Genomic DNA, 23520 nt, shown 5'->3' on the forward strand with positions numbered 1-23520 from the left:
TTTTTTTTTTTTTTTTGTGTTTGTGATGCGTTGTAATTGCTTTGGACTTCTTGATAAGTGCAAAGGAAGTGACCGTCTTGGACTCAGAGAAGCTGAAGGTATATATATATATATATATACTAATACTGCACAACGATTTGATGAATGTTCACTTTGATTTTTAGGGTTTTGAATTTTGATCTCAAATTAGGTTTCGTTTTGGCTTTGGCTTCCTTGTGCAAGTTAGTTTACCTGTCATCATTACTCTGATACATAGAATCTGTAGAATTCGACAATGGTTGACCAAATCAATTTAGTCACTTCCTCTTTGATTTCGTTTGCTTTAGATTAGATTAGAACATGGACACTGAATTTGATTCTCTCTCTCTCTCTCTCTTTTTTGGAATGAATCAGAGATTTGCACCGACAATGTGAGGGTCTTTTCTTATAATTCGTTAAGATCAGCCACAGATGGTTTTCATCCAACCAACAGAATCGGAGGTGGTGGCTATGGAGTTGTCTTCAAGGTGTTTAAACTTCAATGATCTTCTCTTTACAGTTTCATTATAAAAAATGTTTGATATATGTTGAAAACCTGTTTTGAATCTTGTAGGGAGTTTTGAGAGATGGCACACAAGTAGCTGTGAAATCATTATCAGCAGAATCTAAACAAGGGACACGCGAGTTCTTGACCGAGATTAACTTGATTTCCAACATTCATCATCCTAACCTTGTTAACCTCATTGGCTGCTGCATTGAAGGGAACAATCGGATTCTTGTCTATGAGTATCTTGAGAACAACAGTCTTGCTAGTGCTTTGCTTGGTATAGTAACTTTTTGTTACCATACCACACTATCACATTCTTGTCTACCAAGTCCCATTCTGTCCTGTTTTTTTTTTTTTTTTCTCATTTTGTTTTGAGTGATTTTTGTAGGTTCACGGAGTAAATATGTAGCTCTTGACTGGTCTAAACGAGCTGCGATTTGCGTTGGGACGGCTTCAGGTTTAGCTTACCTTCACGAGGAAGTCGAACCTCAGGTTGTTCACCGTGACATCAAGGCCAGTAATATCTTACTAGACGGAAACTTTTCTCCCAAGATTGGAGATTTTGGGTTGGCTAAGCTTTTTCCAGACAATGTCACTCATGTCAGTACCCGAGTCGCTGGAACAGTGTAAGAATCCTTCTATAAACATAATCGTTTTTTTTTTTATCTTTTCCTCTACGGATAAATTTCAACTAATGAGACTGAGATTACAGAGGGTACTTGGCCCCAGAATATGCACTTCTTGGTCAACTGACGAAAAAAGCAGACGTTTATAGCTTCGGGATACTTGTCCTGGAGGTCATAAGTGGTAGTAGTAGCAGCAGAGCCGCCTTTGGAGAGGAGTACATGATTCTCATTGAATGGGTAAAGAACGAAATGATCTCACTCCTAAACACACAACATAGACCTCTATGTTTGTTTTAGTGTTTTTCTTACAAGTCAATAATAATACATTTTCAAAATGTAAATGCAAACGTTGTGGTTTCATTTGAGCATCCTATTAGATAACATGTCAATATGAAAACAAACCACAATTAACAGGGTGGCTATATATTCTCTGTGTGTTTTGGCAGGTGTGGAAGCTGAGAAAAGAAGGGAGGCTACTAGAGTGTGTTGATCCGAATCTAACCAAGTTCCCAGGAGACGAAGTGACCCGGTTCATCAAAGTGGCTCTTTTCTGCACTCAAGCCACGGCGCAGAAGAGACCAAACATGAAGCAAGTGGTGGAGATGCTTTGCAGGAAAGAGCTTAACCTCAACGAGGATGCCTTAACGGAGCCTGGTGTCTACAGAGGTGTCAACAAGGGACGCAACCACCGTGGCATCGGTCTTGTAGGCGGCAGTTCACAGGAGAGCTCGTCAACGCAACGTCACAAAGGGAAAAGCTCAGCCAATCCTCAAGGGTCGACGTCGACGTCTAATATTTCCTTTCAGAGCATCACAGAGATGGCTCCTAGATGATTTTTATCTGTTAATAGAGGTCAATTGTATTCTTGAGGATACTAACTAGTTTCTGATGTATTAACATCTTTATATATTTGTATAGTAAATCAAAATGTTAATAACTCAGTATAATAATGATGATATCATCGTCTTAGTCAGATTTTAATTGCTTTGATTGCAATAAGTTGTAACTTCGAACTGATAATGATCAATAGAACCAGAGAACGCAAAACACAGACAAAAAGAAGAACACAAACCGCATTTACAAATTTTGAAATTTCAAAATGAATCTACAATCTCTGTAAATTAAGGTCTAGTCCCACCAATTCGCTATAGTGTTCTTAGAGAGTTTTAAAACTTGATAACTTATCCTATCGCAACGTATACACAAACAGAATTAAGTTATAGCCACTTACAAACTCAGTTTGCTCTTTCCAACCAACTGGTTTGGCTTGTCTCCTTCACTTTCAAATGAAGCATCTAGAAGTAAACCAAAAAAAAAAGCTGAAGAATGTATGTGTATATATAATGCTTAATGAGTACCTGTACTTCCAATAGCTTATTATGAATCAGAAACACCAAATATGCTCATCTGGTCAATTGCAGTTGTCTGACATTTCCCTATGTGTCAGAGGGCCAGGAAGTTTTAATTATGATTGGCATGATTTGCAACATTCTTAGCAACATTCTTAAACAGAATGATTGATACTTACTGTATTAACTTAACTTTTTTTATTTTGTCAACTGACACTTATTAACTTACTAACCATCGCCAATAATGAGACAAGTACAGTAGTATAATACTGGGAAAAGATTTGTATGCACCTAACTATGCTTTCAATCGTCAAAGTCAAGATGCTTCCACTTGACAAGTTGTGCGGATGAAAAAATATATGTAGGTGGACTTATTCAAACCTCTCCTTTTCTCGCCTAAATTTCTAATTCAATTACTTTGTACGAGAAAAATTAATATTACTAAGGATGGATTAGAGAGTTTTGAGAGAAATAAAAATAGGAACCCAACAAAATTAAACTGGATATAACAAATGGATCAACTAGGAAAGTGCCTCACACATCGAGACCTTGCCTTTAAGGTGCCTTCCTTCTTAGTTATAGCAACGTAATTATTGTTTTATTTATCAGTCAACTATGAAGAACACAAGGCGTTTATCATTCGGGAGAAATTTGAAAAGTAATGTACTATTGCATTAAAATTCCACAGACGGCCTAATAATAATTATTAACATAATTATCAAAAGCTATAAGATTAAAGACCATATCAAAAGAAAGTTTAATAATTGCTTTGTCCTTACAATAAACAAATTATGAGAAGATTCTAAAAAATCATCAACTTGTAACAATAAAAAAATATTCAAAATAATGGATAATTTAGCTGTCCTCATTTAATTGATATATCCAAAATATTTCAATCCAAGAATCTAACCTCAAAAGTGGAAGAGGTTTCATCTCCTTAAACTAAAAAAAACTTAAACGAAATCCAAGTTTTTTTTCTTTTTGCTAATACATATATTTTGATTACAAGATAAATTTAAGCTGGTCCGTACTTAAACCGATAGAAAACTGAATCAAAACCAAACTCAAACGATATGAACAGTCCATAAGGATATAGTCAAAGAGATGATAACAGAAATGTCGTCAAGAGATTGTGAGCCCTTACAAAAAAGTAAAGCAAAACCAAAAAGTGGATATATCATGGTCGTTTATTTAAGCGTATGGTCCCATTTTAATTACATAATAAACATATTGAAACCTACGTCCAAGTCAGCCTTCTTTGGCTGCTTAAGAACTTTTCAAAACACGACACCTTCTTCAACCCCAAAGGAAGCAAGAAAAACAAGGTCACAACATATTATAAGAACCCCAAAAAAAAAAAACACAAAGACTTCACTTCTGATTTCTTCTCCTAACTTCTTCCTTTCCAAAAATATGGATCATGAAATAACCAAGAAAATCACGGCCATGTTTGATAACCGGCGGTTATTAAACCGCTTCAGATCATCACTATTCACAGCGTTTGCTTCCACAGTGATAGCTCTGATCGTTTTCACGATCATTCTCGTCTCTAATTTATCGGTGAGAGATTACTCGACGAAGATGTTGACAATAGAGATCAAGACAGTTGTTCCTTACTTACCTCTAAGCTCAGAGAAAGAGTTGAGTGAAGAGACCAACCACAACTATTCTATCAAGCAACAAGTCACAGTCAAAGAGATTAACAATCTTCAAGTTCTTGAAGTTTTTGGAGGCAAAGGCGTGTCGGAGAAGTTTCAACAGAGAGCAACAGAGTTTTTAAGAGATGATTGTGAGGTCAACTTCATGATGACATGGATCTCACCTGCGGAAATGTTCGGTAAGAGAGAGGTTTTATCTGTAGAGAGCGTCTTCAAACATCACCCTCGAGGTTGTTTGACCATTTTATCATCGACAATGGATTCTCCACAAGGTTTCAGAATCTTGAAACCGTTTCTTGATCGAGGTTACAGAGTTATGGCGGTCACGCCGGATTTGCCTTTTCTTCTGAAAGACACAGCCGGAGAATCGTGGCTTGAGGAGATTCAAACGGGTAAAAGAGATCCCGGAAAGATTCCTTTAGCTCAGAATCTGTCAAATCTTATGAGACTGGCGTATCTTTTCAAATTCGGAGGTGTTTATTTGGACACGGACATGATTGTTCTGAAGAGCTTTAAAACTCTTAGGAACGTGATCGGTGCACAGACCCTCGAACCGGTTTCTAGAAACTGGACAAGATTGAACAATGCGGTTTTGGTCTTCGACAAGAACCATCCTTTCTTGCTCAAATCCATTCAAGAGTTCGCGTTGACTTTCAACGGAAACGTTTGGGGTCATAACGGACCGTATCTGGTTTCTAGAGTGGCTCGAGCCGTGGAAGGAACAAGTGGTTATAACTTCACCATCATGACACCTCCTGCGTTTTATCCAGTGAACTGGATTGAGATTGAGAAGCTATTCAAAGTTCCAAGAACAGAGAAAGATTCTAAGAGAGTCCAAGTCAAGGTTCTTGAGATGCACAAGAGAAGCTATGGATTGCATCTGTGGAATAAGTTTAGCAGCAAATTCGAAATTGAACAAGGAAGTGCCATGGATAAATTGGTTTCAGATCATTGTATAATCTGTGATCGTGTTGTCTCTTTATCCTAAAGACTTCATTATTTATTTTTTCCATTTTGTAAGTTAATTCCATTGTAGAATAGTTTTGTAAATTAACAATGAAACCCTCAACCTTTTTAATTTTTCTTCAATTAAAACCCTAATTAAATTTTATGTTTAAGCTGTTAAATATCCAATACTGATTGGCCCAGGCCCATATAATTTGACTTTTATCAATTATACAAAATCATGTTTCTTATTCCCACCCACAGCCCAATTGGCAAAAAACAGTTCAAGGTGAAATAATAGAACGAAACTCGAACCGGATTGTGATGGTTTCCGATGGCAGCGAGCGAGTGAAGCTCAACGTCGGCGGCGAGATCTTCGAAACCAACGCAACGACCATTCAATCAACTTGTCCAGACTCTCTTCTCGCTGCTCTCTCGACTCCAACATCCCATGGATCGATCCCTGTGTTCATCGATCGTGACCCTGAGATTTTCGCCGTCATCCTCAATCTCCTCCGTACTGGTCGACTCCAAGCAAATTCCTCCGGCGCTTTCTCCAAGCAAGAGCTACTCGATGAAGCTCTGTATTACGGCGTCGAAGCACTCCTCAGGTCGGCGATGTTACCGCCGCCGCTGCTAGGTTTCGATGCGTCTCTCGTCTCCACAATCGCACCTGCTGCTGACGGAGTTCCGTCTGCTTTAACCGCCACAGCTGGAGACGCCTCTCTGTGGATCGCTCACGGCGGTCAGATCTCCGTCTACGATTGGAGTCTTTCCCACGCTGGAACCGTCCGTACGCATCTCAGTGATATCACATCGATCTGCCGTGTGTGGGGCGAAGCGGCTGCAGTCGGATCTGGATCCGCTTCGGGGCTTCATTTCTACGATCTCTCCGGAGGTCGATACGTCGGATCTACGCACTGGACTGATCCGGAGGATCCGAGAATCCATAAGGCACGCGTCGCCGCCGTTGCTGATTCCGACGGTGGAGTGTTCGCATCCTTTGAGTGCCTGCACAGAGAGAACAGCGTTCTCCAGATCGACAAATCCACTCTCCAAGTCGCCGCCGTGATCGGCCAGCAATCCGGAAGCTCGGCTAAAACCACGGTGCCGGAGAAACTACGGTGGCTGCCAACGAACGGTGTTTTGGTAGGATCCGCCGTGCAACGCGGAGCGTTTGGATGCTCCGGCTACATCCGGATATGGGACCCGAGGACCAGGAACATAGTTTGGGAAACGAACGAGCCAGGTTCGGGACGAAGCAGTAGGTTCGGAGATGCCTTAGCTGACATGGACGTTGACGTTGAAGACGCGATCATCTTCAAGGTATGTTCTAAGTCAGGAGACCTCGGAATGGTAGACATCCGTAGATTAGGTGAAGATCCATGGGTTTATATGTCAGATGAGAATCCCGGTGCTTGGAAGGCCGGAGACGGAGGCGGTTACAGCGCTGTACATTGTTATAGAAAGCAAGTGTTTGCTGCTAGAGGTGGTGCATTAGAGGTATGGTCAAGTGTTAATGAGAAGACGAGTGGTGATCCAATTCGCAGAAGAAACTTTGTAGACAAGGAAGAAGATTCCAAGAGAGGGGTGATTTCGAAAATTGAAGCTGGAGGTGATCGGCTCTTTGTTTCTCGGGAGTTTATGGAAGGTGTTGAGGTCTGGGAAACTTCTAGTGACTCAGGGATAACATCCGTCGAGTAATGGTGTCCCCAAGAACGAACGGTGATCACGCTCTGTTTTCCCGGAAAATAATTTTGTAACTTTCATGAGAAGGAGCTGAACAAAATGAAGAACATCATCAAGATTCAAACTTTATCTAGTGTGAGAGAGCTCGTCTGTTGTAAATGGATTCTTTGATTTTGTCTTTGTAAAGTTTTTGGTTCTAATGGGTATATAATTACAGTCACAAAGCTAACTAATGAATCCATTTTAGAGACATAAGATAGAAAAAGACTTTGTAGTGTTGACTAGTGACAAGGAACTGTATGTTTTGGTTTTAGTTGGGTGGGAAAATTATGTTCAAGAACAAATGTGTTAAAAGGTATGATGGAAGTGGTCTCGGTAAAAGGAAAAAATCTTACCTTCATCATCTTCATTGTATCTAAATTGATGTCTCTTGTTTAACCCCTTTTTTAAGTACTCAATATTATGTCAGCGTAAATGATTATATATCTTTTAGTTTTCAAAGCAAGTTTCCATTGTATAGAGAGATAAGCTAAATTCAACTACTCTTTTGTCTTCCTTTCTCAACCTACTCAACCTAATACTCTTCTTTCTTTCTTTTTTGATGAAATGTCTACCTTTGTGAACAAGACAAAGAATCTTTCTTTATGTCTTTGCTTTCTTGCCAGTGTAATAAAACCTTTTGTTGCAACTTCTGGTAGTGCATTCCACACAAGGTCTTGAGAGGGGGAAGAACCCAACATTTTTTAAAATGTAAGTTCGTCCTTGGATTCTTTAGATACTATTTGATTCGTTTTGTTTTTGTTAGGTCAGGTTTTGGACCTACAATTTCCGAAACACTTAAAAGGTTTGTCATGATGAAATTAATTTTGTGTGTGTGTGTTTTTTTTTTGTTGGTCTGAATCATCCTTCTTTTAAGAAAATAATTGGAATTTTCCTTTTGTTTGTTTGAACAAAGAAATATTATTATGAGGAATGAATGGGGTCAAAAAAGAAGAAAGCCAAGTGGGGATTTCCCATGAGCTTTCTTGTCTATATGGTCCTTTGAAGTCGACCCCTCCTTTTGAATTTTTAGACCTGGCCTTCTCTCTTTTGTTCTTTTTTTGGTCGGTACAAATTTAGGAAAATGTTATTATTCATTTTCTCGGTTCATCAAATTTAATACTATTAACGTGTAACTGGTTTCACACAGTGGACGTTTTTTAAACACATTAGATTAGTGTCATTTTATTTGTTTAAATTTTAAATATATGGTTTGTGATAAATGTTGAATAGAAGATCAGGGAAAAACTATTCAAGAACAAAAAAAAAAGTTTCTGAATCCAAAAATAAGAAATTTAAAACATTCCTATACAATGTTCAATGCTCAATTCTCTTAACATTACAACAAAAGATCAAAGAGAGTAGGAGCACTATATTCGATTCTCCGACTCAGATCCAAACCGGGTTGGTCAAATCAAGAAGACCACGTTGAGACGGAGTTTGATCTCGACAGAGAAAAAGAAGAGTTCAAGAACTCGATGCAATCTTCAATAGCTTCTGCTCGGTGAGACTCTGTCTCGTTTACAGATTTTGACCTCTTCATATAAATAGTTGAAGAAGAGGACGACGACGAGTCCGACGAAGGCAACAGAAACGATGACGTTTTTTTATCGGTCGTATTCCTTCGGAAGGATATGAAACGCCACGTTTTGGCGACTCTAGCTCCAATACGTTGGATCAATTTCCTCGCGGCCGGCGAGCTCCTAAGACCGAAACTGAGAATTCCGACGAGAACCACCTTTCTCCGGCTGTGATGTGACGAGTTTAAGCCCTCGTGTTTTGGGAATATGGGTTCGTCTGTGGCTTCTGGGTTCGGATTAAAGCTTACTCTTTTGCATGCTCTTCGTGACATTTTTTTTTTTTTTGGGGTCTGAAATTGCGATGGAAAGAGAGAGAGAGAGAGGAGATGAGAAAGAGATAGAGAGATGTGTCGAAGACCAAATATACTAAAGAAGAGACTATTTATGGGGTGTGTGTGTGTGTGTTTTATATATGACTTATGACTTAAAAAGACATTGGTGTGAAAATGTAGAGAGATGATGATATAGAGGGTTCAGTTTAACAACCTTATTAAAAATTGAAACTTGTAACTCAATTTTTCTACTTTAAAATTTTGTGTATATCTATGAAATGGATTTAGTGTTAGAGTTGCTAGGGTTATATGGATTAAGAGTATATTTATCTTACTTTTTTTTTTCAATTTTTCCAAAGATAGAAAGCTTATGGAATGATCTTTTCATAATTTATCAAGTCATTATGTATTGGGGGTATTCTTTTGAGAGATATTGATATTATCCAAAAAAGTGTTGGGGTGAGGAAAATGGTACAATCCGGTTTAATCCTTGGTTTACTATTAAAAGAAAACTTTATTGGGTTTTATGTCCGTGTCCTTGGTGGGCGTAGATGATTTAATTTCAAGTCCACAAATTACTAATGTAACTCCTGACTGTAACATTTATCATGGGGAAGAGGAACGATTAGGTTTTCAAGGTTCCTTAACTATTTTAGTTGGAATAGGATTTTGGAAAGTTTCCTGTAATAAGACCATACGAGTACATTAGTATATATGAATTTTTGTGAGTTTTTGGTAACTTCCAATCCAAGTAAAGTATAGGATCGGCTATGGGGGAGATTCAAAAGGAAACGAGTTTCACGTTTGAGATAGATAACTTCTGGGAGAAAGGAGCTGCTGTGATACGGTCTCCTATATTCTCCAGCGGTGGTGGCTGTGAATGGTAAACAAATATATATACATGTGCTTTTTCTGTTTTTTTTTCTTATATAACTCATCGTCGTCTTACATGCGACAAGTTTATAAATAACTCGTATTTGTTACTATTGTCTATTGATTAGGTATACAAACCCTAAATAAAGCAGCTAGCGTTTAGTTATTAAATCTGTTTCTCTCTTTTTCTTTTTCTTTATTTAAAGGTTTGTTAAGGTTTATCCCAAAGGATACGGTGATTTTAAAGATCACTTGTCTGTGCACTTCTGCGTTGCGAGACCTAGATCACTCAAAGTTGGATGGAAACGACGAGCTAATCTTTCACTCGTTCTGTTAAATCAATCAGGCAAAGAGCTCTACAGATCGCCAAAAGATTGCAACTTGTTCTGCGCTCAGTTCTCAAGATGGGGTACTGATTCAAGGTTCTTGCCTCTTAAAAAGCTTAGAGAAGAAGGGCTTTTGGAGAACAAACTGATTGTTCAAGTCGAAATACAAGTAGTTGAAATTGTTGATCATCAAGAGGATGCAACTGACAAGGAGATGTTAGATGTTCATGATTTCCAAGTTCTTTATTCTCAGGTATATATCCTTCTTATTAGAAATAGTTGGTCTTTTCGTTGTTGCATGTTCTTTTTGATGATTCCCCTTTAATTTTCTGATTAACGTATATCATACTTATATCGATCTTTCTCTCGTTGACAGGTTACTTCAGCGAGTCGGCTTTTCGAGGATCACCCGGACATTGCAGTAAATTTCATACCAAAGATCGCATTGGTGAAGACAGCGTACATGAGTGCCCTCCTCGGTCTTATCAAGACACTGAACAAGCCTTTACATAGCTTCACCGAGACTGAGCTAAACAAAGCTAAGAGGGAGTTGAATGAGCTAACAAGAGCGGGGTTTAAGCTAGACTGGTTGGACACAAAGCTTGATGAGCTTTCTTTTGATGAGAAGGATCAGGAAGCAAATTCTTATTGGGATCCACTGGATGACTGGATCAAATTTTAATTTGTTGATTACTCTTTGAATAAGTGGGATTCCCTCATCTTCTTCCTAATGAAATAAGTAGACTAATTAAGCTGTCAAATTCATAGCGCCAATATGTCTTTTTATGTATGTACTCAAAATAATATAACTTTTCCCATCCAGTTTGTTCGAAGCAAGTACATCGGAATGGTTATTTTACCTTTGACAATCACGAGAGGTTATTACAGTGTGATTCACCCATACCCAATATAGGTTTACGAGAAACATGAGTAACATTAACAAGTTGTATTAAGCAAATAATCTCTACTTTCTCCTTCACATAAAACAAGAACACACAACTTAAAATATATTACTACAGTATTTCTTCGTCTTGGAAAATATGGAATTCATTCTCGAATCCTAGAAGGCTAGAAAAGTCCATTTAGAAGGAGAGAAGTGAGATAGAGAAGAGCTCGTCTTTGTAGCCATTTTAAATAAATCAGAGAAGAAATAGAGAGATGTGTCGAAGACCAAAAATACTAAAGAGGAGACTATATATGGGGTGGTGGTGTCTTTTATAACTTATGACTTAAAACAGATATATGGGTATGAAAATGTGAAGAGATAATAATATAGAGGGTTCAGTACTTTAACATAAGGTGACGAGTTTTCTGGTTGCAATATTGCAATGAGCTTCTCAGCAGCAATTTCTCCTCTAATGTCTCATCTCGATGAATCGGAGACCCAAAAATAAACTAAAGAGAGAAGCTTAAAAATGGGATATTTTGAAGACTATTTATGGGCCGGGTTGCGTGTGTGTTACTGTTAATATGACTTATGGACTTAATAAGACATTGGTGTGAAAATGTAAAGAGATAATAACGAGGGTTTAGTACTTTAACAACTTTACTAAAAATTGTGACTTGTAACTCAATTTTCTACTCTATATAATTGTACAGTATAATAGTATTCTAAATAATTACTTTATATGCTCTTTATCCATTCATATAACCTTAAAACCAACTCTTAACACTAGCTGTGACAAACTTATGTACAAGACATTATGTTCTTAATATTTGTCTCTTTTCCATACACAGAAAAAAAAAAGGTTAAAATAATATTTCTATTGTATATAAATTATCAGATAGTCTACTATACATAACCTTGAAATTAAAGCGTTGTTGAATGGAGAACGATGCAAAGAAAAACCTAAGTATAGTAAGTTTACAATATAAATCTTGATCCAAATATGCAATAGAAAAGAAAACCTTATTAAGTTGAGAATGTTGACGAGGCACTTCAAAGAATTCATGTACAAATTAGCAGCTAAAAAAAAAAAAAAAAATTAGCAGCTAACAATAACTCGTAACTTAATTAGCACTTCATTGGTTTCATAGATCAAGAAAAAGAAAAACATTAATTTCCATGGATAATGATATCATCGATCAGATAGCGTAAATTGGATTAACCTCGGATAAAGTCATCTATGTTTTTCTTTTTCTTTTTGGAGAAATTGATCTCCAAAATGTGAAAACGGTACAATTCCGGTTTAATCCCTGGTTTACTATATAACAGAAATTTATTGGGTTAATAATAATCATTATGTAAAGTGTTGGTTTGGTGTGGGCTTTTAACTCCTGTTACACGCGATAAGGGTTACAAGAGGTTCCTTATTTCAGTTGGATTACGATTCTGAAAAGCTTTTCATATATAATAAGATCATACGATGCATATGGGTGAATAGTTTTTGTGAGTCTTTGGCTAGAAACCCTAAAGAATCAGAGGATATGGTGGAGGATCAAAAGGAAACGACGAGTTTCACGTTTGAGATAGATAACTTCTGGGAGAAGGAAGCTGATGTGATACGGTCTCCTATATTCTCCAGCGGTGGTGGCTGCGAATGGTAAACCTATATACGATCTTTAACATGTGTTCTTTTTTTCTTTTTCTTACAACTCATCGTCGATCGTATGTATACATGCGACAATTTTATAAATAACTCGTATCGTATCTGTTATTGATTAGGTATACAAACCCTAAAATTAAGCAGCTAGCGTTTAGTTATTAATCTGTTTTTCTGTTTTTCCTTTTTTCTTTCTTAAAAGGTATGTTGACGTTTATCCCAAAGGATACGGTGCTGTTAAAGATCACTTGTCTGTGCACTTCGGCGTTGCGACTCCTGAATCACTCAGACTTGGATGGAAAAGACGAGCTAATACTTCACTCGTTCTGTTAAATCAATCAGGCAAAGAGCTCTACAGATCGCCTAAATACTGCTATTTTTTCTGCGCTCAGCTGCTAAAGTGGGGTTATTCAAGGGTTTCCACTCATAAGAAGCTTAAAGAAGAAGGGCTTCTGGAGAATAACAACAAACTGATCGTTCAAGTCGAAATAAAAGTAGTTGAGGAAGGGGATATAACTGGGAACGAGATGTTAGATGTCCGTGGTTTCCAAGTTCTTTACTCTCAGGTACCCTTGTTTCTTCTGCTTTTTGTTGATGATGATTCCCCTTTTTTGATTATTAACATCTAACATCTTTCTCTCGTTGACCGCAGGTTACTTCAGCGACTCACCTTCTCCAGGATCACCCGGACATTGCAGTAAATTTCATACCAAAGATCCCATTGGTGAAAACAGCGTACATGAGTGCCCTCCTTGGTCTTGTCGAGACACTGAACAAGCCTCCAGAAAGCTTCACCGAGACTGAGCTAAATAAAGCTAAGAGGGAGTTGAATGAGCTAACAAGAGCGGGGTTTAAGCTAGACTGGTTGGGTACAAAGCTTGATGAGCTTTCTTTTGATGACAAGGATCAGAAAGCAAATGCTGACGATGGGGATTCACTAGTGGAGGAATTGTTCAAGGTTGTTGTTCACTCTTGGAATGATTGGAAAGTAAGAGTGGGATTCTCTCATCTTCTTCATAGTGAGAAAATCGACTAAAACACGCACATTTTCTTTTTGTTTGTTTTCTTTTATCAATGAAGATGAAGTTCAAGTTGTTTTCTCAATCTGGAACTGAAGCTGTTAGTTTTAACATGTAATATTCAAAATAATCATCATGACACAGGAATGGTTATTTTTTTTTACTTTGACAATCACTAGAGGTTATACAGTTGTGATTATTTGAGTAACTATTAGCACAGATGTGTAATTTCGTTCCAAATAACTAATACTGAGATTACTAACGTTTATTGACCCCTGAAGCTTTGGACTCCAATTCGTCTCTGGATTAGGTAGGAAACGAGCTGCTTTGGAAGTGGAAGGTTCTCTGCCTTGCTCAGCAAACAGTGTGACACGAAAAACCAACCTGTCCAAACACAAGATGGCATATCTGAAAAAAGATTCCAGCTTTGAACATAAAATCAGTTTACACAACAATTAATTCATAGAAAGCGCGCTAGCTGTATCATACCATACCCTTGCTGCTGCACCGCATATGTTCACCAATGCCTTCAAGTATATGCCCTGGCCATCGCGTGCATAGCTTATAGCCCGTAACTCAGAAGCTGACAAAAGCCTGAAAATTTAAATATGCACCAACAAAAAAATTGTCTAAATGCAAGACCACTATAAGCTATGAAACATGACACCGAATAAAGAGTATAGGAGAAGACCTCTAGAACTTTGGGTGCAAATCCTTCTGTTGTCTTGGCAGGTTCTTTTGATGCAGAGCTCGGTCCATCCTCGGATGCTACTTCTTTGTTCACCATTATTCATACCATTCTGTCTAGAAGTTTCTTCCTTGGAAGCTTCAGAAGAATCCTTCTAAGATGACTTAGCCTCATGCTCTTGCTTGCGTTTCGATAGCAATTCCCTGATGACAACAATAGACATGTCTATGTTACTCACCTAATCTTCATTCAATCTAGACATAGAGCAAAGAGTTCATGTTCACGCTCAGATCTTAAACAGCCACATCATTGTTGAAACCACGACATAGCTACTTGAAATAGCAAACTCAAGGAAAATTTTCGGAGCAACTTAACTTTGACTCTGGCAAACAATCATATTCCATCAAAATCTATGATACTTTGTCTCCTCAGCTCAAGATCACACTTCCGGGCGTCTTCAGGCAATTGCGCCTTTATAGGAACTGATTCTTTACCTACAGCACAATAACATCACCACCACCCACACAAAAACTGCCAGAAACAAAATTATGTATGAGGAAACTGCCAGAAACACCTTAAATTATAAAAATTTAAATTTTAATTTAAAATTGTTGGATACGGGTTCAACTGTCCACTCCAGCAACTCTCTTGAGTTGCTCAAATATAAACTAATCATATAATTAATACTAAACTAATTAAAGCAACCCACTTAGAACTTAACAAAATTATCCTTCCACTAGAGAAACCTTCATTAAAATAATTATTTTTTAAATTATTGTTTATTAATATTGAAATTTTAATAATTTAAAATAATAAAACACTTATAAAACATTTAAAAGAGAAACAAAAATATTTTACAGAATTTGGAAATCAGAACCAAAATATTTTAAATAACAAAAATCAGAACCAAACATAAACATAACAAAAATCATGACTATGATCTGTTCATAGAGGAGTCGACCTGATGTATCAAAAGAACATAATTAGAACCATCTCAAGTGCACTGAAATTTGCATAACACAAGAATGGGCCATCACAATCATCACAGTTATATATGTAACAGCTTTTATAAAAATAGGAGTTGAAATACGACAACTCAGATGAGATTCTCCACTTACAATATAACACCAAGAGACCACAAGTCGGCAGTGTGATTGTATGGCTGTTCTCTCACAAGCTCTGGCGCCATGTACAGAGGAGTGCCTGATGTAGATCTCCAAACGTGTTTACAAGCCCTTGGACCTGGAAAACAGAAAACTGATTGTTGTAAACCAAATGACAAGTATAGCATATGGGTAACGGTAAAAGCTGTGTAGTTAGAGGTACTAACTTCCCCATCGCCATGGCCATCTGACCCATTGTAGCTAGCAACATTCCCTGATAAACTTGAACCAAGAGTGCCACTCGATAAAGTATCAGCGAGTGATTGTTGTAAGTTCTCCATCCCTTGAGACAAAGCATCTTCTGCTTGTTGAGAAGACTGTTGCAAGTTATTTATGTCTAATGATTGTTGTTCTATCAATGGCTCCAACTGATTCGCTATAAGCTGGTAAAGACAAATCATCAGGAAGAGACCGGATAAACTGAAACAGATTGGTCTGTTTATGCTTTAATCATTACCTTGAGAAGTTCTGATGAACGGAAACCGCCAAGCCACAAGAAACATCTCTCAGCTCTGGTGTTTTCCACATCCCTGACAATAAATGGAAGACATCGTTCTCAGCTGACAATTATGAGAAACTATTTATGTATGTAGAGTAGCATATATCCACAAAAACAAAGCAGAACACAATTAAAACCTGTTGCCTTGCTCTTTGCAGCTCCTGCTCAAGTTGTGTTAGCTTCAATTGACTGTTCTCTAGCTGCTGGAACATATGCCTAAAAGTGCGGTGACCAAGGGATATCTTAGAGTTTGCAAATAGCTACGCTTGTGGAATACATGAAAGAACTGAAACAATGAGCATAAATCTAAGTATACCTTCTTCCTCAACCTGCTTTTCCTTGCAGCCTCACGGTTTTGAGCGAGCCTACGAAGCGTCTGTTGATTACAACAACAAGAATAACATAACTGAAAGGCTCAATTACAGGAAAAAAAAAACACTCTTTGAACTGAAACACTCAGCATAAATACTGTTTTATTTCAAAACTTTTGGCCATTTAATGAGCATAGGGAAGCAAATATCTTGCAAGTTTTACAAGCTAACCTTACAGATTGAGGACGGCGTCTTCATCTTCCTCGCCGGTAGTGACAGGAACCACCTCAAGCCTACCGATCGGAGCATCTTCCTCGTCTCTGTGCTCGTGCTCCGGTTCGTTGGTCGCCACAGTTATCTCACATGTTTATGCCGGAAAAGGCAATCGGTTGAAATCAATGAAAACTGAAGAGGAATCAGTGAATCTGGATTCACCGTTTCATTGAGAGAGGAAAGAGAGATCGTCGGGAAAAAAAAAAATTGTATTTTATATTTAATCAGTATCCAACCAAAATATTTGGTTTGCCACATATCGTTTCTTTAGGGCTGCTTCCGCTCCTTCTCATAGCAACGATTCTCAGCTAAATGGGCTAATTTTTTTTTTTTTTTTTTCATTTATTATTTTTATGAAGAGAAATTGGTTGAGCAACCCAATTAGAACACCAGAGAGTGAAGTAGCTTCCGCTCCTTCCTTTCAAGTAATGAAGCCAGGTAATTCATCTAGATGCTCCTAAATGTTTTTTTTTTTTGTTTTTAAAGTGTATTTATGTCAATGTGTATGTTGTGAAGTAGCTTTTTGATTTGGGAATCAATTTAGTTTGAAGTAGGTTTTTGTTGTGATTCATCTGCTCCTGAATGTTATCTTTTTTTATTGTGTTGTTTGATCAATGTATTGAGTGATCAGGTTGTTTGTTTGTGTTTGTATTTGATCACGGCTATGTTTCCATGTTTATATAAATGGTGTCTTGAATCGGATCAATGAATACTTTCTAAGATAGCTGGTTTGTTTATGTTTGGCAGATTCTAGTTCTTTACTATCTTGATGAAACCCAAAACTGGGGATTTGATGTTAACAACCTTCGAGTTATTTTTACTTACAGGTGCAAAGCGGAAGTTCTCTGGTGGCTTTGATATATCTGGTTTTGGTGAAATATAGAAGGGGGCGAGTATGTTACACTATCTTGTTTGCTATCTTTGGTGATTTTACCAATGTCTGTTATCTTTGGCGATAACTATCCGGTTGTGAGTCGGAGCGAGAACCAGTTGGTGTCCAGTAAAACACCGACTCCAATAAGGAGAGGGTTAGAGGAGCGGCGGCGGCTGCTGAAGAGGACGTGGTGGATCCATTGGCCGATGACGGAGGAATCCGGCGTCACGGTGGCGATGATCTCGTCTCCGCAGAAATCGACAGAGAACTTTTCCTGAGTAGCGTAACTTCGGATTGTTCTGATGCTTGGAGCCATTGATTTTACATTAACTTTCTTCAAGGAGAGATTATGAATAAAAACGATTTTGCTCTCTGTTTGACGTACGCGTCGCTGGTATTAGTACTGGTTGGAGGTAGATCTTATGCTTTGTTCATTGTCAAGTTCTTATTGTTTAGAGTGTGTTTAGAGTGTATTTTGTTTAAAGTGTGTGTCAAGACACAAGTTTTAAAAAATTTGAATTTTTTACACTCATTAGGTGTTTTTACCATTGGAGTGTCAAAATTAATAAACATGTAAGTATCTAACTTTTGAGAGTTTGATTTTTTTCAATTATAAATATAGTTGGATCCCATTATTTGGATCCAACCATTGGTGATGCTCTTCACAACAGAAAGAATCAAGAAGAATGTGTCACAACTTTTTGAGTATACCAAAAACTAATTATCTATACATCAGAGTGTATCATCAAACATAAAACAAATTGTATTAAGCAAATCTTTTCATATATAATTCAGACGGACTATAGATGTGATAAGTACTCTCTTATGATTAATGGAGCTAAACAAGAGAAAATGTTGAATAAAAAATCAGAATATATCACCAAAATGCATATAAACGACAACAACTCGAACACCCCCACTAACTCACTAAAGACAGAGAGAGAGAAAGAGGGAAAGTGAGAGAACGAATCAACATCTCTGCTTTCTCCAGAAGATGATATTACTTTTGGGTCAATTTAGCTTTATAACGTCTTCCTCCTTCCTTCACATAAAACAAGAACACCACAACACAAAATAAAAATATTACTCTTCTTCTTGGAAAAAGGTGGAATTCATTCTTGAATCCTAGAAAATTCCATTTAGAAGGAGAGGAGAGAGAGAGATAGAGACATACTAGCTCATCTCTATAGCCATTAAAATAAATCAGAGAGTTCAAGTTTTTAAGCTATGGCGATGTTCAAAACCTTATCCTTTATGTTCCTTTTATGCTTTGAGATACTACATGGAACCATGTCTGCAGATGTGAATTCCACCTTTTCTTTCAATGGGTTTGTAAAATCTCCGAGCTTTGACAAGACTGTTGCTCTGTTCGGAGATTCGAAGCTGGTCAATGACAGTTCTTCGATTCAGCTGACTGACTCAGTGAGTGGAAGTGTGGGACGAGTCTTTTACAGGCAACCCATCAATCTTTTCCAAGGTAAAGAGAGGACTTCGAGATCTTTCTCGACTCACTTCTCGTTTTCTTCCATGTCCAGTGAGATTGGTGATGATGTCTTGGCTTTTCTTATGGTTCCAACTAGTTTCGATCTTAGTCTGTTTGGTAAGAGGGATAACAATTCCTCTGCTTTAGGGTTTCTATCACATTATGCAAAGAACGAGACAGTTGTTGCTGTTGAGTTTGATATCTCCGAGAGTGGAAACTATGCAAGAATCTTAATTGGTAGACCTGAATCTGCCCAAATTAGAAACCTTTCGTTTGTGGGTGACTTGATGATGAACAATGGAGAGGCTTTGAGCTGTATGATTGATTACGAGGCAAGTTCTAAGAGAATGATGGTTCGATTCAGAAAATCTGGTTCGATAAAGCTGTTTGATCCGTTCTTCTCTTTCTCGGTAGACTTGGCCAAGCTATGGGAAGATGGTCAAGTCACTGTGGGTTTAAGCTCTGCCAATGGGAACTCTTCCAAGGCACATTTTCTCCATTCATGGAGCTTTGAGATAAGGCATCCTCCTCCTATGTGGATGCATTCAGAGCCACTTGAACCGAATGAAGTTTCCACGGAGGAGAAAGAGGGTCGAGAGGGAAGTGAGTGTATATGGAAAATGCTTGGTGCTTTGGTTTTGGGTGCAGCTTGTGGATCTTTAGGAGCAATATTGGCTTTGTATCTCTGGAAGATATGCCGTGTTAGGCGGTCAATGGCGGTGGTTCCAGAGGAATGTGCTATTGAACAAGGCAAGAAGTAGTCACTAGTTTGGTCTTGAAAAGTTTTCCTGTGTTGTGGTGTAAATGTAGGATCTATAAACTGTAGTATCCTTCTGTTTGTCAAAAAAAACTGTAGTATCCTTCTTTTATGACTTTTCATATGTAAAATCTAAACTGTGAGAGATGTAAGCTTATTGATATGTTGCAAAATTAACTTAGTTGTTGATGTTGTTCTTGATCCATTTGGATTATGAGTTGTGCATTTATCATCTTTTCTGTTTCTGGATTGCAATGAAGAATTAGGACCAACTTTGTCTTCTTCTCACTTTGATGTTTTATTGAAACAGAGCAATGTGAACTGAGTACAAAAAAAGTCTCGTGAACACAGATCAAATGTCTAGAAAACAACCCAGCATTCACATGTGTCATCAGTTGTCACTTGTCAGTTGCTTCTATGTCGCTAATATGTCTCCACCAGAAGAAAGAGACTGATGTATATAGCTAATCTAACCTCAGCATGGGACACAAACAAGACGAAAGCAGATACCAAAAATCCAAACAAAGTGTTGAAGCTCTGTATCTGTCACTGTGGAGTAGTTTACTCTAAACATATACTTATCATCTGCTTTCTGCTTTTGGTCAAATGCCATTAATGAGTTTGATTTACACATGATTTCTGATTTGTAAGTTGAAACTACTGGCTGTGAGGAAGTAAGAGAATCTGGTTATATGTGAATGAATATGAACCTTGGTTTATGGTTGAACACTCAACTATGATGATTCGCTTTTATATATCCAACAGAATGATTCTTTCTTAATAAGCTTTGGTTTTTATGGTTAAAACATTCAACATAGACGGGAGAGGTTGAGTTTCAGACAAACATAGATTAAAGCTATAGAAGAAGTTCGCCAATAAGTTGCCATGTTGAATACTTGAATCCCAAGGTTAGATTTCAAAAGACCTCTTCGTTTGTCACTCACGCTAATGGAAATAATCATCAACACACCATGTCCACGATCCTGCCAACAATAAACAACACTGTATTGATACAGATACAATGTCTTTTCAAACATGCATAATTTTACAAAGGAAATTAAATTTTATCACCTTTTGTGCTCGCCATGTCAAGTATTTGTACTGTGATTCACAGTTGGCTCTCACCTAAAATGGATCCTTCTGCTCCTTCACTCGGATTGTCCATCTCAAGCCTTACATGCGGGAAAGAAAACTGATAAATTCTTAGTCATATTTCCTGTAAAACCTTGAGCTTTGGCAGCACGCAAACCCAGTTACCTGATAGTACTCGAGGAACACAGAGAATAAGCCTTGTTTTTCTTGGCTAGATGAAAACTTGGTCCCCATCACCAAAAGGCAAAAACAACATGGTCGTCTGTGTATGCAATATGAGTTCCTACCTTTGTATCTGATTTTGTGAACTGATGTGGTGATCTTAAGCTCTGTACAAACAATCGAGAAGCTTCCCACCATTAGTGTTTCCCTGTTTTTACACACAATCAAGAGAAGCTCGTTCCACGGTATCAGGATTGACGATGACATCATCTTTCACCAAATCATAAAGATCTTCAAGGAACATCTCGATTTTTCCTATATCAGGATGAGATTTATCTCCTGCAGCAAAAATATGTGTTTTCTGTCCCACATCAATCCAGCTACATCCAGGTACCTTCTTGACTCCTATGTCTCTCATGGCTTTCCTTAAAGCATTGGCCTTTTCCCAACGCCCCTGTGAGGCATATATATTCGAAAGAAGAACATAAGCTGACGAGTTTTGTGGTTCTAATGCAATGAGCTTCTCAGCAGCAATTTGTCCTCTAATGTCATCTCCATGAATCCTACATGCACCAAGAAGAGATGACCATAGTCTTGCATCTGGTTTCAGGTTTTGTGCTTCTATGAAGTCATCAGCTTCTTGAAGGTATCCCCATCTCCCAAGAAGATCAACCATACAAGCTACGTGATCTACACGCGCTTCAAGACCATATTGACCAATCATCATCTCAAAAATCTTCTGTCCTTCTGTTACTTTCCCTGCATGGCTACAGGCTGTAAGAACACCTAGGAAAGTGATTTCATCTGGCATGATATGGGATTGTCTCATGGAATCAAAGATTTTCAGGGCATCTTCAGCATAACCATTTTTCGCACATCCATTGATCAAGGAGTTCCATGGGACAACGTTGCTTCTACGCCTCATTTCAAAGAAAACTTGTGACGAGCTTTTCATGTCCCCGCATTTAGCATACATGTCTATTAGGGTGTTAGAGGTTAACTCGTCCAAGTCATGGGCCAAGTGAAAGATAAGAGAATGGATAGCTCTACCTTCTCTCAAAGAGGAAAGGACGGAACACACTCGAAGAACAGTGACAAATGTTGCCTGGTCAGGTAGAGCACCATCATGACGCATTTCTTTGTAGAACTTCAAAGCCTCCTCATAGAATCCATTCTGACTATGGCCTGACATCATTCCCGTCCAAAGAACAATACTCTTAGGACTTGGTAACTCTGAGAAGAGAGCACAAGCCTCTGCCATTCTACTAGAATTCATGTACATGCCCAAAAGGGAAATCCCTAGATATTCACCTTCAGATGAGAACCCCCTCTTTATAATCTGACCATGAAACTGCGTTCCTAGAGTAAAAATTTCTGGTTTATGACAAGCTTCAACAATGGTGGCAAATGTGATTTCAGATGGGTTAACACCTCTGGCCAGCATTTCTTGAAAGAGAACTACAGATTCTTTTAAGTTGTTCTGAGAATAACCTGCAATCAGAGCATTCATTGACACAACGCTCCACTCAGGCATAGAAGAGAAAAATTTACGTGCATCTTCAATGATTCCACACTTGGAATACATGTCAATGAGCGAGCTGCCAGTATGAAGATCTCTGTCTAAGCCACATTTGACAGAGAGGCAGTGAACCTGTTTCCCTTGATCAAGACCATGGACATTTGTACATGCCTTAAGTGTGCTAGCCAAACATGCTCCATCAGACACTATACCACACGAATTCATCCTCTTGAACAAACCAAAAGCTTCACTTTCATTTTCATCTTGGACATAACTTCCAATTATTGTGTTCCAGGATACGTTATCACGATCACACATACGCTCAAAAATTTGCCTTGCATCTTCAAGAGCTCCGCATTTTGCATACATATCTACTAATGCGTTTCCTACAAATAAGTTTTCTGTTAACTTCTTCTTGATGATGACCGAGTGAAACTGGCTTCCCATTACTAGATCATGCGATGCAGCACAAGTGCTTAAAAGGCTTGTAAAGGTAAAATCGTCAATGTTATAACCAGAAGATTTCATATCCATAAAAAGTGCCACAACCTTGTGGGCTTCGCCGTTATGTGCATAACCCCTGATCATCGCGTTCCACAAGACGTCATTTCTTTCCTCCAAAGCTTCAAATACTTTTGCAGCAGCTTCCATTTTCTCACATTTGGAGTACATGCTAACCAAAGAACTGCCAACATATATATTGGAGGCAAGGCCTTGTTTAATAGCCTCTGCATGAACTACCAAACCTAAATCAAGATTTGCTACAATTCCGATGGCACTCAAAACACTTCCTAAGGTAGAACGGGTGGATTTAACACCAGACTTCCGCATATTGAGAAAGTATCCAATAGCCACAGTCTCACATCCTCTTTTCCCATGACCTGAAATCATTACATTCCACGCAACCACATCTGGGTTTGGCATCTCCCCAAACAATACACGTGCATCCTTTAGCTTCCCCAAACTGATGTACGTATTTATAACAGTCACAAAAGCTAAATGGTCAGGCTGATGGCCTTCATCACGCATCCTTTCAAATACTCTGACGGCTTCCTCTGGCAAACCAGCCTTCACATAACCAGAAAACAAACATGTCCAGCAAACTGTATTAGGATCCACTATCCCATCAAAAACTAGTCGAGCATCACCAATAAGGCCACACTTGGCATACATATCAACTAAAGCCCCTCCACAATACGAGTTACGTTCAAGCCCCATCTTTATCATACAGCAATGAATTAGTCTACCAAACTC

At 38.2% G+C, this 23520-nt stretch overlaps 8 protein-coding genes across 8 annotated transcripts in view; 6 read left to right on the forward strand and 2 right to left on the reverse strand.

The window, feature by feature from the left end:
- LOC104764594 (putative serine/threonine-protein kinase) lies at positions 7-2108 on the forward strand. Its single transcript, XM_010488153.1, has 6 exons — positions 7-98; positions 394-506; positions 593-803; positions 915-1152; positions 1239-1389; positions 1599-2108. Exons 1-6 carry the CDS (start codon positions 26-28, stop codon positions 1983-1985), a joined length of 1173 nt encoding a protein of 390 aa, XP_010486455.1. The 5' UTR covers positions 7-25; the 3' UTR covers positions 1986-2108.
- Positions 3792-5242, forward strand: LOC104764595 (lactosylceramide 4-alpha-galactosyltransferase-like). The gene has a single exon (XM_010488154.2). The coding sequence runs from the start codon at positions 3915-3917 to the stop codon at positions 5145-5147; it is 1233 nt and encodes a 410-aa protein (XP_010486456.1). The 5' UTR covers positions 3792-3914; the 3' UTR covers positions 5148-5242.
- On the forward strand, positions 5337-7274 carry LOC104764596 (BTB/POZ domain-containing protein At3g09030-like). The gene has a single exon (XM_010488155.2). It carries the CDS (start codon positions 5429-5431, stop codon positions 6806-6808), a length of 1380 nt encoding a protein of 459 aa, XP_010486457.1. The 5' UTR covers positions 5337-5428; the 3' UTR covers positions 6809-7274.
- Positions 8112-8878, reverse strand: LOC104764597 (josephin-like protein). The gene has a single exon (XM_010488156.2). The coding sequence runs from the start codon at positions 8682-8684 to the stop codon at positions 8247-8249; it is 438 nt and encodes a 145-aa protein (XP_010486458.1). The 5' UTR covers positions 8685-8878; the 3' UTR covers positions 8112-8246.
- Positions 9455-10565, forward strand: LOC104767381 (MATH domain and coiled-coil domain-containing protein At2g42470-like). Its single transcript, XM_010491418.1, has 3 exons — positions 9455-9567; positions 9764-10136; positions 10260-10565. The coding sequence occupies exons 1-3, from the start codon at positions 9455-9457 to the stop codon at positions 10563-10565; spliced, it is 792 nt and encodes a 263-aa protein (XP_010489720.1).
- LOC104764598 (MATH domain and coiled-coil domain-containing protein At2g42470-like) lies at positions 12190-13829 on the forward strand. Its single transcript, XM_010488157.2, has 3 exons — positions 12190-12426; positions 12629-12992; positions 13079-13829. The coding sequence occupies exons 1-3, from the start codon at positions 12311-12313 to the stop codon at positions 13460-13462; spliced, it is 864 nt and encodes a 287-aa protein (XP_010486459.1). The 5' UTR covers positions 12190-12310; the 3' UTR covers positions 13463-13829.
- Positions 18204-19774, forward strand: LOC104764600 (lectin-like). Its single transcript, XM_010488159.2, has one exon. It carries the CDS (start codon positions 18481-18483, stop codon positions 19495-19497), a length of 1017 nt encoding a protein of 338 aa, XP_010486461.1. The 5' UTR covers positions 18204-18480; the 3' UTR covers positions 19498-19774.
- LOC104764601 (pentatricopeptide repeat-containing protein At3g09040, mitochondrial) overlaps positions 20245-23520 on the reverse strand; it is a 5463-nt gene continuing 2187 nt past the window's right edge. Inside the window, exons 2-4 of the mRNA XM_019241116.1 lie at positions 20751-23444; positions 20565-20665; positions 20245-20476 (exon numbers count right to left, since the gene is read on the reverse strand). Of these exons, the coding sequence (XP_019096661.1) occupies positions 20962-23444 (2483 nt within the window). The 3' untranslated portion in view covers positions 20245-20476; positions 20565-20665; positions 20751-20961. The remainder of the gene's footprint in view (positions 20477-20564; positions 20666-20750; positions 23445-23520) is intronic.

The sequence above is a fragment of the Camelina sativa genome, chromosome 19 (assembly GCF_000633955.1).
Source record: "Camelina sativa cultivar DH55 chromosome 19, Cs, whole genome shotgun sequence".
Taxonomy (NCBI): domain Eukaryota; kingdom Viridiplantae; phylum Streptophyta; class Magnoliopsida; order Brassicales; family Brassicaceae; genus Camelina; species Camelina sativa.

Bases quoted from the DNA above. Each gene is read 5' to 3' on its own strand.
- LOC104764594 (XM_010488153.1), top strand. From the start codon at position 26: ATGCGTTGTAATTGCTTTGGACTTCTTGATAAGTGCAAAGGAAGTGAC. The intron at 804-914 runs GTATAGTAACTT...TGATTTTTGTAG, and splicing joins TCTTGCTAGTGCTTTGCTTG to GTTCACGGAGTAAATATGTA. The intron at 1,390-1,598 runs GTAAAGAACGAA...GTGTTTTGGCAG, and splicing joins ACATGATTCTCATTGAATGG to GTGTGGAAGCTGAGAAAAGA.
- LOC104764595 (XM_010488154.2), top strand. From the start codon at position 3,915: ATGGATCATGAAATAACCAAGAAAATCACGGCCATGTTTGATAACCGG.
- LOC104764596 (XM_010488155.2), top strand. From the start codon at position 5,429: ATGGTTTCCGATGGCAGCGAGCGAGTGAAGCTCAACGTCGGCGGCGAG.
- LOC104764597 (XM_010488156.2), bottom strand. From the start codon at position 8,684: ATGTCACGAAGAGCATGCAAAAGAGTAAGCTTTAATCCGAACCCAGAA.
- LOC104767381 (XM_010491418.1), top strand. From the start codon at position 9,455: ATGGGGGAGATTCAAAAGGAAACGAGTTTCACGTTTGAGATAGATAAC. The intron at 9,568-9,763 runs GTAAACAAATAT...CTTTATTTAAAG, and splicing joins AGCGGTGGTGGCTGTGAATG to GTTTGTTAAGGTTTATCCCA. The intron at 10,137-10,259 runs GTATATATCCTT...TCTCGTTGACAG, and splicing joins TCCAAGTTCTTTATTCTCAG to GTTACTTCAGCGAGTCGGCT.
- LOC104764598 (XM_010488157.2), top strand. From the start codon at position 12,311: ATGGTGGAGGATCAAAAGGAAACGACGAGTTTCACGTTTGAGATAGAT. The intron at 12,427-12,628 runs GTAAACCTATAT...CTTTCTTAAAAG, and splicing joins AGCGGTGGTGGCTGCGAATG to GTATGTTGACGTTTATCCCA. The intron at 12,993-13,078 runs GTACCCTTGTTT...CGTTGACCGCAG, and splicing joins TCCAAGTTCTTTACTCTCAG to GTTACTTCAGCGACTCACCT.
- LOC104764600 (XM_010488159.2), top strand. From the start codon at position 18,481: ATGGCGATGTTCAAAACCTTATCCTTTATGTTCCTTTTATGCTTTGAG.